The 19,598-nt window shown below is 41.1% G+C and overlaps 1 protein-coding gene across 1 annotated transcript; it reads left to right on the forward strand.

Moving 5' to 3' along the window:
• Window positions 1–13,081: 13,081 nt before the first annotated feature.
• Window positions 13,082–17,670, forward strand: KRT24 (keratin 24). The gene is made up of 8 exons (XM_059380922.1): window positions 13,082–13,726; window positions 14,762–14,844; window positions 15,353–15,509; window positions 15,768–15,929; window positions 16,029–16,154; window positions 16,475–16,692; window positions 17,057–17,169; window positions 17,367–17,670. The coding sequence occupies exons 1-8, from the start codon at window positions 13,082–13,084 to the stop codon at window positions 17,468–17,470; spliced, it is 1,608 nt and encodes a 535-aa protein (XP_059236905.1). The 3' UTR covers window positions 17,471–17,670.
• Window positions 17,671–19,598: the final 1,928 nt, after the last annotated feature.

Genomic DNA, 19,598 nt, shown 5'->3' on the forward strand with positions numbered 1-19,598 from the left:
AGTTATGTTGCCAGGGGAACTCATGTGACATACCTTAGTTACTCAATTTCCAGCCCCTTCAGAGGCCACGCTGATACAGGGTAGCCCAAGGACCTCCCCAGAAATCCCATTGTTAAATAAACTCTCTGGCATCTAGAAAGACCTTCTAATCAAGCAGGATCTTCCAAGGCTTAGAGGTAATCTCTCAGAAGCTGGGTAAGGGCCAGTTCCTTTTTTGGAATGTGCAGGGTTTGGGCATCCTAAGCCTGCTGAGTTAACCCTTCACTGCCTGTGGGATCCCACAGCAGAGCCCCAAGACATTCCAGCATTCAGCTCAGAGCAATCACTCCCTACAGTGCTTAGCCCTGACCTGCCAGGATGAATGAGCAGTCCACACTCAAGACCTCCACGCCCCTTAGGATATCTAACCTCTGCAGTCAAGTGTAGCTGATGGTAGAAGCCATCTTTTCTTTTCTTTTTATTTTTTTTTTAAGATCTTATTTATTTATTTGAGAAAGAGAGAGTGAGAGAGAGCATGAGAGGGGAGAAGGTCAGAGGGAGAAGCAGACTCCCCATGGAGCTGGGAGCCCAAAGAGGGACTCGATCCAGGGACTCCAGGATCATGACCTGAGCCGAAGGCAGTCACTCAACCAACTGAACCACCCAGGTGCCCCGAAGCCATCTTTTCTTCAAGTGGGTTCTGTCTTAGAGACCTTCTTCCATATTAACGTCTGTCAGGTCCGCACTGACCTGCACTGGCATATAACCAACTCCTTAGCCACAGAGAAGACATGCGACACATTCACAGAAGACCCCTCGGTTCCCACATAAAGCAGAAGATGGAAGTAATTACCCCAGGGCATGGACCTAAATCTCCACCAGGATTAGAGGGATTTAATAGTGTTTGGAAGCATTCACCATATTAGAGGGATAGGGGTGTGTGTGTGAGAGAGAGAGAAAGAATACTTGAAACAAGGCAACCTTAATAAAAATTTACATGCGGGGCGCCTGGGTGGCTCAGTCGTTAAGCGTCTGCCTTCAGCTCAGGTCATGATCCCAGGGTCCTGGGATGGAGTCCTGCATTGGGCTCCCTGCTTGGCGGGAAGCCTGCTTCTTCCTCTCTCACTCCCCCTGCTTGTGCTCCCTCTCTCACTGTGTCTCTCTGTCAAATAAATGAATAAATAAAATAAAAATTTAAAAAATAAAATAAAATAAAAATTTACATGCACTGAAACCATTTTCCAGGCCATTAAAGCAAAAACAGGAAATTCAGTCAATACAGATAATCATGTCTCAGACATATCAGAAAAAGAGCATTTTTTAACCTTTGACACTAGTTCAGTTTCTAGGTCTAGAAACCCAAAGAAAGAGAAGGTGCGAATGGGTACTTACTTAACTCTAATATAAAAACTCACTCCTCCATTTCTCCTCACCTTGAATATCAGTTTTTCTTAAAGCCTGGAAATAGAACTCAAAGAACAAACACTAGCATCTTAATTGAACGGTGATTGTACATTCTGTTTATAGATCACTTTAGGATTTTAATATATCACTATAAGATATTTTAATGTACAGATATAAGATAACAAGAACTTGATCTTCATGAAACCCTAGAAGGTAAGAAGCATGATGCCCATTTACAGACCAAGGGTCTGACTCAGAGGTGTTACCTGTCTTGTCCTCGGTCTCACAGTAATTAAGGGGCAGTGTAGGACTTGGACTCAGTTCTCCAAACTGCCACTCCAATTCTTTCCACACCCAACACACTACCCTATGAATTTGGCAAGGATTTCAGAAACCTCAGTCCCTTGAAACGTATTCCACAAAAGGTGATTTTATACAAAATGTCTCAAAATATATGGGGAGACACAGAAACTAACAGAAACTTTTCTTCAACATGGACCTAAGATGTTTCATTTTATGCCATTTAGTATCGACTAAATGAACAGAAAGTAAATTATATTCATTTCATTAAGAAGAATTCACTAGGGGCACCTGGGTAGCTCAGCTGGTTAAGCTTCAGACTCTTGGTTTCTGTGCAGGTCATGATCTCAGGGTCGTGAGATCCACCCAGGGGGGTGACTCTGGGCTCACTGTGCAGTCTGCTTGAGATTCTCGCTCCCTCTCCCTCTGCCCCTCCCACCCTGCTCTCTCTCAAATAAATAAATAAATCTTTTTTTAAAAGGAAAAGAATTCACTAAAGCAAAGACCGAATGCTTCTAGATTAATGATACAAGTGTGATTGTCCACGAGTCACAGAAATATTTGTAGATTTCATGGGAAGTTTTGCTTAACTATAACTTTCAGCAAACTTGTTTCACAGTAAATATCTCAAAGCTGACAGAATTAGGGTTAGTGATAAGAAAATATTGGTCATTAAAAGGTTTAAAGTTTAAATAAAATAAAATAAAATAAAAATAAAAGGTTTAAAATTTTAATTTTCAAAAACTGCTTTAACACATCTCTCTTGCCCTCTCTCCCTTTCTTGGGTTCTTTCTTTCCCAAAGAAAGAAAACATTATAAAATATAAAATACCCAAAGATAATTTTTAAACTGCTCCAAAGGGACAGAATTTAAGGTGGGAACACTGAATTTCACATTAAGGGATGCTAGAAATGAGGAGATTCGTGGGTTTTATTTTTTTTTCTTCATAAACTTCATTCCCTTCAGGTGTGACCCCTTTCAGCCTAGGATCTCTTCGAGGTAAATGTATGTCAGAGACACACAGTGAAGGTGACAACCATGAGGAGAGCAGGTCAACAAAGAACATTCGATATAATGAAACAAGTATTGGGCAGAGTCAAGAGACCCAGGTTCCAACCCTGGAAATTCTACAGTTTGCACCAACAAATTGTATTACATAAAGGAAAACATAAATTTTTAAATCTTACTAAGTTTTTATTTAATTTTAATCCCAGTGTAGTTAGCATACAGTGCTATATTAGTTTTTGGTGTTTGATATAGTGATTCAACAGTTCCATATATGACGCAGTGCTCATCACAAAAAATGCACTCCTAACCCCCTCAACGTATTTCCCCCATCTCCCCACCCCATCCCCTCTGGTAACCCCCAGTTCATTCTCTATACTTAAGAGTCTGTTTCTTGGTTTGTCTCTCTCTTTCTTTTTTTTTTTTTTATTTGTTCATTTGTTTTGGGAAAACATAATTTTCAAGCTTCAGTTTCCTTCATTGTGGAATGTCCTGACTGCCTCTAACAACTCTGATAATTATTACTTAGATTTCATGGACATGTAAAAGTGTGGTTGAAAACTGAAAAAATGATGTGGAAATGCCAGTATGAATAGCAAGAGAGATTAGACAAGAAAATGATGTCTTATTTAAAGGAGCAAAAGGCCTTGAACATGATGAATCATTAGAACAAACTTTTGAGAAATGATACTTAGCCCAGATTGGAGATAGTGGTGTAGGTGTAAGTATAGGTTTCCATGGTGAAAAACACACCTACAGTTAAGGCAGGTGTCATGATAGAAAGACTGGAGGCTATAATGGTGGGCTTCTGCCATGTGAAAAGCATACCATCTGGAACCTCAGTTCCCAGGATACAGCATCAACAAGCTGCGGATTCGAAAATCAAAATCAATAGAGATTTGGCCCAGCCAAAGATTACAGTAAATATTATCCAGTAATTAAAGAATGGATGAGTCAAGCAAAATACCCACTCTCCTCAACCTTTCTCATAGGTATTCGTTTTATGGGACTTTTAAAATAAAAAATAATGCATTGCCACATATACATAATCTTGTTTTCTATTTATTTTTTCTGTTAAAATCCCAGGACATTTTTTAAGGGGCACCTGGGTGGCTCAGTGGGTTAAGCGTCTGCCTTCAGCTCAGGTCATGATCTCAGGGCTCCACATCAGGCTTTCTGCTCAGCAGGGAGCCTGCTTCCCCTTCTCTCTCTCTGCCTACTTGTGGTCTCTCTCTCTCTCTGTTAAATAAATAATTAAAACCTTTTTTTAAAAAAATCCCAGGACTTTTTAAAATGAACGAAGACATAATGGTTATTAATTACATTCATGTGATGTTAAAAACAAAAGCAGTCTTCAATTCAAGAGGACCTTGAATTCCAAAAGGTTTTTTAATACATTTTTCTATTTGACTAACACATTTCACATCTGCCATATGCCAAGTATTACTCCTGGCTCTTTACAACTATACCTTATTTAGTCCTCACGGTAACTCTATGATGTAGGAGCCATTGTCTTCATTTTACACATGTGAAAACCATCATACAGAGATTTAAGTAATTTTCTCAACATCCTACAGCTGGTACACAGCCAGATAGTAACTGGGGAGCTTGATGTACAAAAAATGTGGCTCCAGGTTTCTTGAGGCAACACATCATGCTGACCTTTTGGACCTTGAATACATTATCCTATGGAAACAAGGTCATAAATAGTTATATAAAGTTCCACCATAGCCAATTTTAACCACATGTAGCTGAGCAGATATTCTGTAGATTGATAAACACAAAGCCCTGTTTCCCAGCCCAATATCTGTCAAAGAATAAGGGCTCAATAAAAATTTGTTGGATTTAATATAGAATAGATAACCCTACTTACGACATTAGTGCTCTAGGACAACGTAAAGGCCCAACAGCAGGAACACGATGTTCTCCTCTCCAGTATCTCCTACATCATTCCCAACAGTTAGTGGTTAAAAGGAATTTGGGCGATTGGACATGATGATGGGCGACTGGGCGACTGTACATGATGGAGATGGCACAGGTGTTTGGACGCAGAGAACCAATGGGGTCATGGTTTTCACAGGGGGCTGCAACACAGAACTGTAGCAGCAAAACTAGGAGAGAATAAGTTTCTGTCTCTGGGTAGCAGGATATGGCTACAAGTCTGTGACAGAAGGTAGAGTGAGCTTCTAGAACCAAGCTACATGGAAACAGGGTTTCTAACTAGGGCAATGATCTGTAAACAAGGGAAGATGATAAATCAGCCAGCAGCAACCAAGTGTCTACAACTAGGTCAACCACTGGGACAGCAAATAAGCTCTATTGTTTCTCAGTAAGAAAAAAAAAATGTAAATTATTTTTCTCACACTTTCTTAACATTGTGAAAATTACATAAGAGAAGATTTGTTGTGATCATATAAAATACAACAAAAATTATACATAAGTTCTCTAAAATCAGAGACCACGACTTGTCAATTTTATGCCCTACGATCTGGCAGAGTGGTTTTTGCAAGATGTTCAAATAATAACTGATAAAAATTGACTTATTACTGGTATGTAAAATATAAACTAACAAGATAATAAAAGAATAAAATAAATGATAGAATAAAATAATAAAATAAGATAATAAAAGGATGATAATTTATAGAATCATAAAAAGAAAACATTAGAATAATTGGTAAATGAATATAATAATAAATTGAATAATAAATAATAAAATCATAAGTAAATACAAGTTTCCCCTTCTTTTCAAAAATTCACGGTTATACCACTTCCCTTTTATGGAAGACATATACTTGTACCTGATTTTGCTAACCGAAAGAAATCCAAAGAGGATTTTGCTTTTACGAAAGCATGAGGGGGAAGAGAGATCAGTATCAAAAAAATGATATACAGTGAAAAACACAAAATTAAAAGAAAACATTTTAAACCTTGGTAAAATGTGATCAAAATCCATTCCAACCTCCCCCCCCCTCACACACACAAGGGGAATCTGCAGCCGTCAGCCAAGGGACTCCAGATTTGGGCTACACGCTTTCAATCTTGTCTTAGCTGCAGTTTGGCGCCACCTGCTGGCAGATGTCTTCTCTGTCCAAAATGAAGAGAGGATTCTGGGACCAGCCAACTCCCAAGAAATTGGTAGTTCCAAGAATCCACAACCTGGTTAGCTGGCCCAACTCATCCTCAGCCTCCTATTCGCCAAACCTTCTTTCCCTAACCACTGCCCCCAACGCTGCCTGTCCGCCTGCCACATCCCCCGGGGCCTCATCCAAGAAGATAAGAACTTTAGCTCACCTTCTTGGAGGCTGGATGCAGAAGGGAGCCAACCGCCAATCACTTTATATCTAAATTTTCAGCAAAACCCACAACAAGGGTTTTCAATGTCCTTTTCATATATGACATATTTGACTGATAGCCCCAGTGTATAAATTCATGAACAGATCCTTAAGTAAAAGATAGCTATAGTGTTAAGAAATGGATACATGACACACATAAGCAATTCATAAAATATAAATGACCAACAAACATTACAAAGTGTCCCAGGCCAGGGCGCCCAGGTGGCTCAGTGGGTTAAAGCCTGTGCCTTTGGCACAGGTCATGATCCTAGGGTCCTGGGATGGAGCCCCGCATGGGGCTCTCTGCTCAGCAGGGAGCCTGCTTCCCTTCCTCTCTGCCTGCCTCTCTGCCTACTTGTGATCTCTATCAAATAAATTTAAAAAATAAATAAATAATAAATTAATTAATTAAATATATTTTTTTAAAAAGCGAAGTGCCCCATGTCCAAGATCTCTCATATTCAAAGAAGGACATCAAAACAGGTCTGTTTTGTTTAGTGGTAATACCTATTTTAGCAAGGGTATAGGGAAAAGGCACAAATGCATTGTTAGATAGAGTGAGATTGGCAACAATTCAGCAACAGGAATCAAAGGCCCTTCAGAAAACAGCATGTTCTTAGAACCTGGAGTTCCATTCCTAGGACAGTTATTTATTATATGCCCATCCTTCTGATGTCTTATCATAGTGAAATACCAGACATTATAAAATATCCCACAAAAGAGAATCAATAGACTGTTATCAAACACACATCAAGGTCCATTGAAAGCATGTTATGCAGCCAGTTAAGAATGTTCGAGTTGGGGGTACCTGGGTGTCTCAGTGGGCTAAGCCACTGCCTTCGGCTCAGGTCATGATCTCAGGGTCCTGGGATCGAGTCCCACATCGGGCTCTCTGCTCAGTGGGGAGACTGCTTCCCTTCCTCTCTCTCTGCCTGTCTCTCTGCCTACTTGTGATCTCTCTCTGTCAAATAAATAAATAAAATCTTTAAAAAAAGAAAAAAAAGAATGTTTGAGTTGGTGTATTGGCCTGAAAAGATGTCAGTCATCTCTTGAGAAATGAAAAATAGAGTTTTAAAACAATGAATGCAGGATCATCTACTTTTGTAAGAAAATAATTATTCACAAATTACATACATGCTTATTAAAAATCTGGAAGAAAGTACACCAACCTATGAACAGTGGCTGTTTGTGGGTAGTGAAAATGTGAGTGATCTTTATTTTCTGTTGCATGTTTGTATGCATTTTCCAATTTTTCTGGGAAAAAATGTACTACTTGTACCATTTAAAAATCTTTAAAGAAAAACTGTATGTTTAAGTGTTTTTGCAATGAATATGTTCCCTTTTTTTTTTTTTTTTTTTTTTTTTTTAGAGACAGCATGCATGCCAAGGAGGGATGACAGGGGGAGGAGCAGAGGGAGAGAGAGAATCTTAAGCAGGCTCCACCCCGAGGGTAGAGCCTAATGTGGGACTTGATCTCATGACCCTCAGATCATAACCTGAGCTAAAATCAAGAGTCAGATGTTTAACCAACTGAGCCATCCAGGTACCCCCTGATTTTTTTTAATTTTAAGGAAAAAATAAAAGAATAGCTAAGTGGCAAGTAATGTGGTAGAACTATAAGAAACAAAAGAAAGAAGGTTGTAGAGAGGTGGGGAAGCTGGTAAATTAGGAGTTGGTAGGTGGGGCAAGAAAAGTGTTCAAAAAGAGGCAGGTCTTGAAAGGTAGTAAAATTTGGATGCACAGGGCACCTGTGCAGCTCAGTCCATTAAGCATCTGCCTTCGGCTCAGGTCATGATCCCAGCATCCTGGGATCAAGTCCCTCACCAGGCCTCTGCTCAGTGGGGTGTCTGCTTCTCCTCCCTCTGCCTGCTGCTCCCCCACCTGTGCTCTCTTTTTCTGACAAATAAATAAATAACCGGGCCAGTTCTGCTTCTGTAAATAAAAATAAAGAAATACTAGTAATCTATCTGACAAAAATGTCTCGGGTTATTATTTGCAAATCATTCTGCACTCATTGCAAAAGTTTTATTCTATACTGAGCCATCATTTACATGATTCTTTACAAGTAAAATAAGTGCTCACAAGAAACTATTCAAAGCACTGAAGGAGCAGGAGGCTGGCTGAGGACAAAGCAAAAGCTGGCGCCTTGCACCCCCCTTCACCCGCTCCCCTCCATTTGTGTAGCATTCCTCAGGCACCCCTGACTGCCATAAAATGATAAATGGTTAACTTGCAGAGATCACAATCCTGCAAGACAGGGAGTCTCCCTTGGTTTGCAAATGTCCTTGAGATTTACAAACAAAGAAGTTACCTTATCAATAGCCCAATTTCCAGGGTCACAAAACTCAGTTCCTCAAGCCCTAATGTCACCCTCCCCTCCATAAAACACCGCAGGGGGCGGAGGTAGAAGGAAAAGTAAATAAAGTTAAATTCCTTCTAAACCTAAATCTCATTAACAAGGATGCTTGATAGCAGGAATGTAACATTCCACCAGGAGACTCCCAATTGTCTTTACTTGATAAGTAATCAGGCCTTCAATATCCTGGTAGTGCTTTTTTCCGCATGCGTGGGCTAACCGGCCAGTTCTGCTTCTGTAAGATTGCTTTGTCTGCTTTCCCGCGCGGGTCCCCTGACCCAATCCACTGACGCCAAGTATACCTGTTCAAACTATCAATCAATCAGCTCAGCCCCACCCGAAACTTGTTTGTATCTGTCTATAAAAATCCTGCACCGACCCAGCTCTGGACCTCTCGGCATTATCGGCAACGAGCGGCGCAGAGGTCCAGGTTCGAACCTGCAATAAACAACCCTTGCTGATTGGCTTTGACTCACGTCTCTGGTGGTCTTTTAAGGTGGGGGTAATATTCAATTGGCATTTCAGCACTATATAACTAAGGGCAGCACTGAACTGGGACCCTGGTCATCAGGGTTTTACTTTATTTCTTTGAAAGGATCTTATATTGAACAACTCTGGGACACCAGGCACTGAAGCTGGCATCTCTGAACATTACGTTTCACTGCAAACTCACCCGATTCTTGAAGCTTTCATTTTACAAATGAAAGAAATGGCAAGAATTAATTTGTGAGCCTTGGCAAGTCATTATTTCAAATAAAGAAAGTATTAAATTTGGAGGATGTCTTAAAACAAGGGGGACCAGTATTTACTAAAGAATTCTAGGGCACCTGGGTGGTTCAGTCGGTTGGGCATCTGCCTTAAGCTCAGGTCGTGATCCCGGGGTGCTGGATTGGAGCCCTTATTGGGCTCCCTGCTCAGTGGGGAGCCTGTTTCTCCCTCACCATCTGCCATTCCCCCTGTTTGTGCTCTCTTGCTTTCACTCTCTCTCCAATAAATAGAATCTTAAAACAAAAAATGAATTCTAACACCTCAAGCAAGAACAGAATTTTATTTATATAAGCGATTAAAACCCTTCAATCCACTAAACACCAGTGTTCTAGAGTTTGCCAATCAGAGAATTAAGATGAGTCTGTTTGATAGATCTACCTATTTAAAAGGAAATGCATAGATCCATAGAAAGAAAGCATTTTAAAAATGCATGTAAAGTAATACTAATGAATAGAAGAAAATCCTGCGAGTTTATGTCTATATATATTCATACACCATCTCATCAGGCAAGGAATTTGAAGTAGTAATGGTTGTTTTATTTATTACATACCCTTCCCAGCAATAACTCTAGAGTATCAGAGAAGCATCTTTGACCTTAATTTTGGGGGCACCTGGGTGACCCATGGGGTTAAGGCTCTGCTTTTGACTCAGGTAATGATCTCAGGGTCCTGGGATTGAGCCCCCAATTGGGCTCTCTGCTCAGCAGGGAGCCTGCTTCCTCTTTTCTCTCTGCCTGCCTTTCTGCCTACTTGTGATCTCTCTCTGTCAAATAAATAAATAAAATCTTATTTTAAAAATATAAAATATTTTTAATTTTTTTAATTTTTTAAAAAAATTTTTAAAAAGAACTTAAGTTTGAATCTCAATTTTAAAAACAAAAAAGAAATGTGTCAGCATTAAAAATTATATCAAGAAGAAAGCTAAAAAAAAAAAAAAAAAAAAAGGCAGAAGATGGAATACCTTAGTCATCACAAGCTTCTTCAGTGGACACCCGAACAATCCAGATATCCCCAAACAGAAGGTTAGTAAAGCCACCAAAATGAAAAAGATACAACTCACATGACAACTAAAAACACAAGCCTCAAGCAAATTTCGGAGGCCAGAGCTGCTGCTGAATGTTGGTTTTTCTCATTCTTTCCACATAAAGCTCTTTATACCCAGGCTCTGAAATTTCACCATTGCAATTAGCTTTCTTTCATTTAGCTATTGTCCCTTTCTTTAGACCTTCCTTTAGGCAAATGCCAGCCTTTATGAACGTGGAAAGATTACATTTCATACATTTATGAAAGGGAAGAAAAGCCCAGTGGTTTTTTCTTATCTCTAGCATTTACCACCATACCATTAATCACTAGTGCTTAGGCTTCCCTGGTTTCCCAGCTCTGGGGAGGGGTGAGACAAGATGACCAACATTCCTTAACGCTGGTGCATTTTTTTTTACCTACTTTAAAAGGGTGTGATGAGAATTACTCCCAGCTTAATAATTTAAAGTTTATAAAGCACCTCAACGGCCTTGGAGAGATGGCACCCTCCACAGAAGAATGGTAACACCACTGCTGTGAAAATAAGGCATAGGGGGCCTGGGTGGCTCAGTTGATTAAGCAACTGCCTTTGGCTCAGGTCATGATCCCAGGGTCCTGGGATCAAGCCCTACGTTGGGCTCCTTACTCGGCAGGAACCCTGTGTCTCCCTCTCCCTCTTCCTGCTACTCCCCCTTCTTGTGCGTGCTCGCTCTCTCTCTCTCTGTCAGATAGAAAGAGAGAGAGAGAGAGAAGACAAAGAAGATAGGGCAGGCAAATGTAAAAACTAATTCCTGAAGAGCTACACAGCAAAGGGAATTATCACATATTTAATAGTGTGTCCCGGGGCGCCTGGGTGGCTCAGTGGTTTGGGCTGCTGCCTTCGGCTCTGGTCATGATCTCAGGGTCCTGGGATCGAGCCCCACATCGGGCTCTCTGCTCCGCAGGAAGCCTGCTTCCCTCTCTCTCTCTGCCTGCCTCTCTGCCTACTTGTGATCTCTGTCTGTCAAATAAAAAAATAATAATAATAATAATAGTGTGTCCCAATCAAAGGCAGTCCAAGGAGAAATTAACAGAAGGCAGAACGCAGACTAACAAATGATTGATGGCGATTAAAGCACATGCACACAATTTAAAGAGACTGCCAAGATAAAAACTAGTTTTAATAAGAAAACTCAGCTACCTGAGCATAAAGCGGAGGCCAAGAAAGGTTTTAAAATCATGTATACTTTTTTTTTTAAGTTACTTTTTAGCGGGGCCTGGGTGGCTCAGTCATTAAGCATCTGCTTTCGGCTTGGTTCTGGTGGGGGATCCCAAGGTCCTGGGATTGAGCTCCGCCTGCCAGGCAGCCTACTTCTCCCTCTCCCACTCCCCATGCTTATGTTCCTTCCCTCTCTTGCTCTCTCTCTCTCAAATAAATAAATAAAATATTTTTTTTTAAAGACGCTTTTTAAAAATTGTGGTAAAGTGAACATAACAAAATTTACCATCTTCACATTTGTGTCTGCTCAGTATTGTTAAGTACATTCATCTTGCTCTGCAACCAACCTCCAGAACTCTTTTCATCTTGCAAAACTGAAACTCTATATCCATTAAACAGCATCTCAATTCCCCTCCACCCAGCCACTGGCAACTCAGTTCTGTTTACTGTCTCTGAAATTGACAATGCCAGGTACTTCATGTAAGGGAAATCATATAGGAGCGTCTTAACAAAACAAAACAAAACCCAAAAAACGAAAACCAAAATTTTTAAACCAGAGAAACTACTAGCAGAGGCAAATGGAAGTAATGTGAAATACAAAGGGACAGAAAAACAGGAAGCAGAAAGTGAACTGGGGAAGATTCTAGATTTTGGTTATCTGTAAAATGATCCCAGTCATAACATTAGTTATCGGAAGTGGATACGTATCTTTACTAAATATCTTTTCAACCAAAACAGAAAAAATATGAGCAGAAAGCAGCCAGGGGGAATTCCACATTTTAGTATCGGCAAAATGACTCCAGGCATAACATTGGTTAGCAGAAGTGGATTCAGATCCCCTTCTCCAGACACCTTTAAAACAAAGATAAAATCAGCATCATCTTACTTAAGATTTGACTCCAAAAAAGGAAGTTGCTATCACCATCTCAGGCTCGAATTTAATCAGAAAGAAAAGCGTCTTCCTACCATCATATCAGTGACAATGAACCCCCATCTAAAACTGTTTCCAGCCTTTCCAGGATATTCTCTGCTCAAGTAAGCATATTGCCGAGATCTAATAGTACATGCAAGAAAAACGATTATATTTAATTCTTTCTTTTTAACAGTGAAAATATCTAATCTGATCTCAGAACACAAAGAAAACTTCAATACAAACGTACCCTTAGAAATATGGGGATTGAAATGATCATGGAGAAGGACAATTAAGTAAACCTAAAACTAATGCTGATGCTAGAGCTAATTTCAACTTTAAGAGGATAATATGAACAAAAGTTAGGAGTTTGTTGGGAAATTTCCATTCTCATTGTATTAAGTATTTTAATTGCATTTGCTAATCTGGGGATGTGTTCTTCAGTTGGGAAATCATGAAGCAAAATGAATAGAATTACACTTTCAGGAAAGAATTCTAAGTCATCGAAACCTCTGAAAGATTAAAACTGTAATTCTGGGGGGAAAAAAAAGTTTTTGTTTTGCTCCACCTCTTTTTTTTTTTTTCTTGATAGAGTAAATGCCCTGAGGCTCTGACCTAGCTTCAGAAAAAGAGCCAGTAGAGTGGGTTCCAACTGCAGATTAGCAAAACTGTAATAGGGATTAAGAAGTGACACAGAAAAGGAACACCCTGAAAGTGTGTATATAAGGGCCAAAAAGACAGCTTGCAAATACGGGCTTCAGTGTCACCTCTCCTCTTCTCCGGAACGAGCTAAGCATTTGCAGGAGCACCATGTCTTGCTCTTCTCGAGTCTCCTCTTCCAGGGCTGGAAGCAGCGGCATGGTCAGGGTGTCTGCTGGTGGAAGCAGCTTCAGCAGTGGAAGCAGATGCGGTCTGGGGGGTGGCTCTGCCCGGGGCTTCCGAGGAGGAACCGGTAGCTGTGGCCTGAGTGGGGGATCGACCAGTGGCTTTGGAGGTAGCTTTGGGGGAGGTTTTGGTAGCTGCTCAGGAGGGGGTGGTTTGGGAGGAACTGCAGGCTCTGGGGCTGGCTTTGGAGGAGGTTCTGGCTTTGGTGGCGGTTCTGGCTTTGGTGGGGGGTCTGGCTTTGGTGGGGGGTCTGGCTTTGGTGGGGGGTCTGGAATTGGTGGCGGTGCTAGTGGAGGCTTCTACAGCTACGGCGGTGGAATGGGGGGTGGTATGGGAGGGGGTGTTGGCGATGGGGGCCTTTTCTCGGGAGGTGAAAAGCAAACCATGCAGAACCTCAATGACCGCCTGGCCAGTTACCTAGACAAGGTCAGAGCCCTGGAAGAGGCCAATACGGATCTGGAGAACAAAATCAGGGAGTGGTATGAGAAATTTGGGCCTGGATCTGGAGATGGTGGATCTGGAAAAGATTACAGCAAATACTATCCAGTCATTGAAGATCTCCGGAACCAGGTGAGACACTATCCACAACCGAGTTTCTATTATTTCTGTATCTTTTGCTCTTATTCAGACCATATACTGTAATGAAGATTTCAAGTCAAGGAATTATTTAAAGACATATTTGCTTGTTGTACATGTAAAATGGGACTTGGTATGTTTTAACTATGACAGTACTGTATATGACATCCAACCGTACTAATTATCTGTTTGCATCTCAAATTTGAGTGTTTCTACATAAGAGCAAAATTTATATAACGCGAGACAGCTAATTAACAGGTACATACAAGAATGGTGGCAATGAGGGACGCCTGGGTGGCTCAGTTGGTTAAGCAGCTGCCTTCGGCTCAGGTCATGATCCCAGCGTCCTGGGATCGAGCCCCGCATCGGGCTCCTTGCTCCGCAGGGAGCCTGCTTCTCCCTCTGCCTCTGCCTGCCATTCTGTCTGCCTGTGCTCGCTCTCTCCCCCCCCCCCACTAAAAAAAAAAAAAAACTTTAAAAAAAAAAAAAAAAAAAAAAAAAAAGAATGGTGGCAATGAGTCAACACTAGCTTAATCTAATGTTTTCCGATTAATTCTGGCAGGTCGACATATTTTAGTGTCTTGCTATATTTAAATCATCTTTACAGCTACTTTTCTTCTTAGGAAATATGGTGCAAATACTGTGTGAGGAGAATCTGAAATGTTTACCCACCATTGTATGGGAAATATTTTTTTAAAGACTTTTTAGAAGTAAAATTCATTTTTTTGTACTATTTTCTGAAAGAACTTATAGATTAACTGATTCTCCAAAGCAAAAGAAATAAGCAGAGGGCTGTGCTCTATAAAACAATGTTTCATGCCTATTCCAGTAAATGTGTAAACTGTTACCTTTTTGCAGAAAGATGTAGCCCAACAACACCAGATTATCAATAAACATGTCATTACTAAGCACGTTTTCAGAGCAACTTTCCTTTAAATGCCAACGCAAAGGACATCTACCCTCACAGAGGGGCATGCAGACACAGGTAAAAAGTATCCATGATGCATTCACTATTATTGCTTTTTCCAGATCATTACTGCAACTATTGAAAATGCTGGGATCGTTCTGCAGATCGACAATGCCAGATTGGCCGCTGATGACTTCAGAATGAAGTAAGAAAAGAGAAGACTTGCAAATGTTGTGGGAGAAATAAAATGCAATCTGTCTGTTTCACTTATTCTAAATTTAAAGAACTATGTTTTAGGAGATCAAGACCTAAATTTACAAACATTCCAAGAGTAAATTTTTAAAGAGCACCACTCCGCTCCAACAAGGAAACAAAAAGAGAGGCAAATTAAGGATGAAATTTTTGTTCTAAAAAATATTAGCCGTCAATAGAATTAATACTCAGTTCACAATTTTCGTTCCAGGGGAATCATTTCTAAGAGAAAACTTAGTAGCCTTTTTTTTAATCAAATAGCTCAGGAGGGGGTGCGTGGCTGATTCACTCAGAGGAAAATGGAACTCTTGATCTCTGTCAGAGTCGTGAGTTCAAGCCCTGCGTTAGGCGTAGAGATTACATAAATAAACCAAGAGTTCAGAGGAAAAATCTTTTTCTTCACTATGCAAGAATTGATGGATTTGAAATGCTCTGACCTGTCCTACTGTTATCCTTTCCAGGTACGAAAATGAGCTGTATCTCAGGCAGGCCGTGGAGGCCGACATCAATGGCCTGCGGAAAGTTCTGGATGACCTGACCATGACACGCTCTGACCTGGAGATGCAGATCGAGAGCCTCACCGAGGAGCTGGCCTACCTGAAAAAGAACCACGAGGAGGTAGGAACACATTCCACGTTATTAAAGGACCCTGGCCTACCCCACATCATTCTATAAAAATAAAATACGTTTTCTCTAAATGGATTTCTGACACCTATGATCGAGGAAACAAGTTGTCATGAGCAAATTATATCTGAATTTAGTGGCAAGCGGGGGCAGCCTGTAGTATCCCACTTTCGGTTTTTTTGTTGGCTATGCACATTTTAAGAAGTCTTTGCTTTCCTCTTTTTATCACCTTGGTGTTTTTCTTCACGCTAGGAAATGAAGAGCATGCAAGGAAGCTCCGGAGGGGACGTGACCGTGGAAATGAACGCTGCCCCAGGGACTGACCTGACCAAGTTACTGAACGACATGAGGGCGCAGTATGAGGAGCTGGCTGAGCAAAACCGCCGCGAGGCTGAGGAGCAGTTCAACAAACAGGTAGATCATCACTGCTGGATGCCCGAGCCCGCGGTCACATGCAGGCCACCTCCTCCCAGTTCTTCAGCCTGCCCTGACGGCATTTGCTTTTTTCTCTAGAGTGCATCGCTGCAAGCACAAATTTCTACAGATGCCGGGGCAGCCAGTTCCGCCAAGAATGAGATAACAGAACTGAAACGTACTCTGCAAGCTCTGGAAATTGAGCTTCAGTCCCAAATGGCCATGGTGAGTGCAAAGAGGTTTGCAACATCTCCAACAGGCAGTTAAGCGATCCCGTGTTCTTTCTTTGCCAAGATGTTCCACTTGGCACATAATGAAAGCAGCATTAGGAGAGCTCGTTTGTGGTTATAGAAAGCATAAACATTCCAGTTCAAGATCATAAACTTCTGTAGAAGATTCGGCTTAAAGAAAAACAGTTACGCCAACAAAAAAATAAGGAACCAATCATAGAACACCCTAAGTTGTCACTTGAAGGTGTACTTCTTTTAGCACCTTATAAAAGGGGAGTTTTGCATCACGAGGTTTTGATTTGCTTTTTCTCTTAGAAAAGCTCCCTGGAGGGAACCCTGGCTGACACAGAAGCTGGCTACATGGCTCAGCTGTCAGAAATCCAGATGAAGATCAGCGGCCTGGAGGAGCAGATCTGCCAGATCCGAGGCGAGACCGAATGTCAGAACACAGAGTACGAGCAACTTCTGAACATCAAGACCCGCCTAGAGATGGAGATTGAGACCTACCGACGCCTGCTCGATGGGGAGGGAGGGTGAGTGAAAGTTATGAACCCACTCAGTGCATTCCTTGGTGTACTTCTGTTATGAAACCAGAAAGGGGTCTGAGGGCTGGACTTGGTTTAAGAAGTCACAGTGGGGCACCTGGGTGGCTCAGTTGGTTAAGCATCTGACTCTTGATCCTAGCTCAGGTCTTGATTTCAGGGTCATGAATTGAAGCCCCGTGTTGGGCTCCATGTCCATCTTAAATAATAATAATGATGATGATGATGATGATACAAAGTCACAGAGACTCAGTCCAATCCAAAAATATTTACCTTCATCATGGAGAGCCCCCTGCATGGTGGATTTCTCCCACCTTTGCAAACTACAAAGGAAAACAATTCTTTTTTCCTCTAGGGGTTGTGGTTCTGGAGGATCTGATCTTAGAAACTCAGGATCCAGAAGTACAGGATCCAGAAACATGGGATCTGGTGACTCAAGATCTGGAAGCTGTTCTGGCCAAGGAAGAGGTAAACAATCCTTAATGTTCATAATCATCTTATAATTTAAAAGTAAAGGCATGCTTCTCTTGTCTTATAAAAAGCATATACTACTGTTTACAAAATCTTATCCCGAGAGAACTTACTTAAAGAATGCATTTGAATGTCTCTTGATCTGGGTTTATGTGATCGTTTCCAGACTGACATTGTGATTCTGTGACTTTCAGATCCAAACAAGACCAGAGTGACTAAGACCATCGTGGAGGAGGTGGTGGATGGCAAAGTCATCTCATCTCAAGTGAGCAATGTGTCTGAGGTGAAAGTGAAATAAGCAATTTCCAGATCAGCAAGAGTGTCTTTCAGAGAAAAATCGAAGGACACAAATGAAGAAATCACATCAATCCTGCCATCTTTCTGGATAACTTCAGGAAGAATTTCCATCCAGAAGTAGATGACCATGCATTTTTTTCGCATCTTTTCTTTTCTTACTAGAACACTCTTGAAAAAGTTGAAATAACAACTTTGCTCTAATTGTTTTCATGCTTCAATAAACTTACTTTTGCAAGTTAACTAAATGCTTCCTGAAATTTTTAAAGAAGTTCAATATTTTACCTAGAAATAAAGCTATCAGTTACAATCTCTCCTCACTATTATGTTACTAATATTAATTCATTATTTATATAAGACCCTCTTCATAAAAATCAAGATTGGAGCTATTTGGTATGTGGGCATTTCTAGCAACATCCCACTGGAACCCAGTGATAACTAAAATTAGACTTCAGCATCCCTAAAAAACGTTGTGGGAAATAAGATGGGATATATAATAAGGTGCCAGATTTCTGAAAACCTTGAAAGCCCCAAAGAGAAAAGATCTCAGATACTTGTACCCTTACAAAATCTAGCCACACCTCTAGCCAAAAAACGGCCACTTAGCCAAACAGATGTCTCCTTTTCCTACTCTTCATTGTTGAAGTTCTTACCCCCAGGTTATCCACATGGCTCCATCTCGTCTTACTTGGGATAATGAAGCCTGTTAAAGTAGGTCAGGAGGTGGTACAGGGTCAGTCCCAGGAAGAACCAGACACAGGACAAAGCTAAGCTGGTTAAGGTCTTTCCCATAAGGAATTTAATAAGACCAGATCCACAAATTAGAGAATCAACCCCACAAGCCAGTCCTCGAGAAAAGAACTTGAAACTTGGCACGAAAAGCCAAATTTAAAATTGCAAAGAATAAACGCGAACATAATTTAGGCAAATCATACCTTCAAATATAAAATCAATAAAAGCTGTACGAGGGTGTCAAACTTCAATAATCAAAAATAATCCAAAAAATGTAGCTTTTCATTTGCTAGGCTTATTGAATAGAACCTGCAGGGACACTAAGACTTCGACTTAAACAGATAACCAGAGAACAAAGTTAATAGCTAAGCACAAAACCAAAACTCAAAAAGAGCAACGTTGTCTTGAGTCAAACATATGTTTCCCATCAAGCCATTACAGTACATTAAAACTTAGATGTTTTTCCTGTACTGAAAAGTTCAGAAATGTGAACCAGCTGATCTAGGCTAGATCAATGCGGGGAGGACACGAATGGGAACCAGTCGTGTGCAGTCTCCGGCCCCAGGTCACCGTGGCCACATCGGGGAAGCCTCTCTCCGTGAGTCTTCCCAAATGTAGTCTTCTAGTCCTGTATCACCTGGTACCTATGTTGATGGCTAGTGTTATCCTCATGTCAAAGCAACAATACTCAGCTACTCTGAAAACCATCGTCCTGTGTTTCCTTGGCATGCACTAAGATGCTGCGTTTGTACTAAATGATCATTTGTAGAAAAGGCCAGAACATACTGAGATGCAGTAGGGTCTGTTTCAAGCATTTCCATTTTTTTTTTTAAAGATTTTATTTATTTATTTGACAGACAGAGATCACGAGTAGGCAGAGAGGCAGGCAGAGAGAGAGAGAGGAGGAAGCAGGCTCCCTGCTGAGCAGAGAGCCCCATGCGGGATTCGATCCCAGGACCCTGAGATCATGACCTGAGCCGAAGGCAGCGGCTTAACCCACTGAGCCACCCAGACGCCCCAAGCATTTCCATTTTTAAACCTGAAATTACTGAACCATTAGGATCATGAAATTTACTCAGAGTACTGAATAAAATGTTCAGGATAGGGTATTCACACATTATGACCTACTCTAAAACCACTTCAAAACCACATGACATAAAACAGCATATGTTTTATTCTGGAGCTCTAAAGTTAATAATCTATCAACTTGAGAGTGGACTTACTCATGATGAGAAGGAGAGCCAGTGCCTACTAGCACAAGAATTTTCATCTGCTGACTTTTGATCCAGACATTCGTGTGGTTGTTCTTGTCATTCTGACCTCAAGGGCCAATGGGCAAGAATGGACATGGTAGGGCGCCTGGGTGGCTCAGTGGGTTAAGCCGCTGCCTTCGGCTCAGG

The sequence above is a fragment of the Mustela nigripes genome, chromosome 16, assembly GCF_022355385.1.
Source record: "Mustela nigripes isolate SB6536 chromosome 16, MUSNIG.SB6536, whole genome shotgun sequence".
Classification (NCBI taxonomy): Eukaryota; Metazoa; Chordata; class Mammalia; order Carnivora; family Mustelidae; genus Mustela; species Mustela nigripes.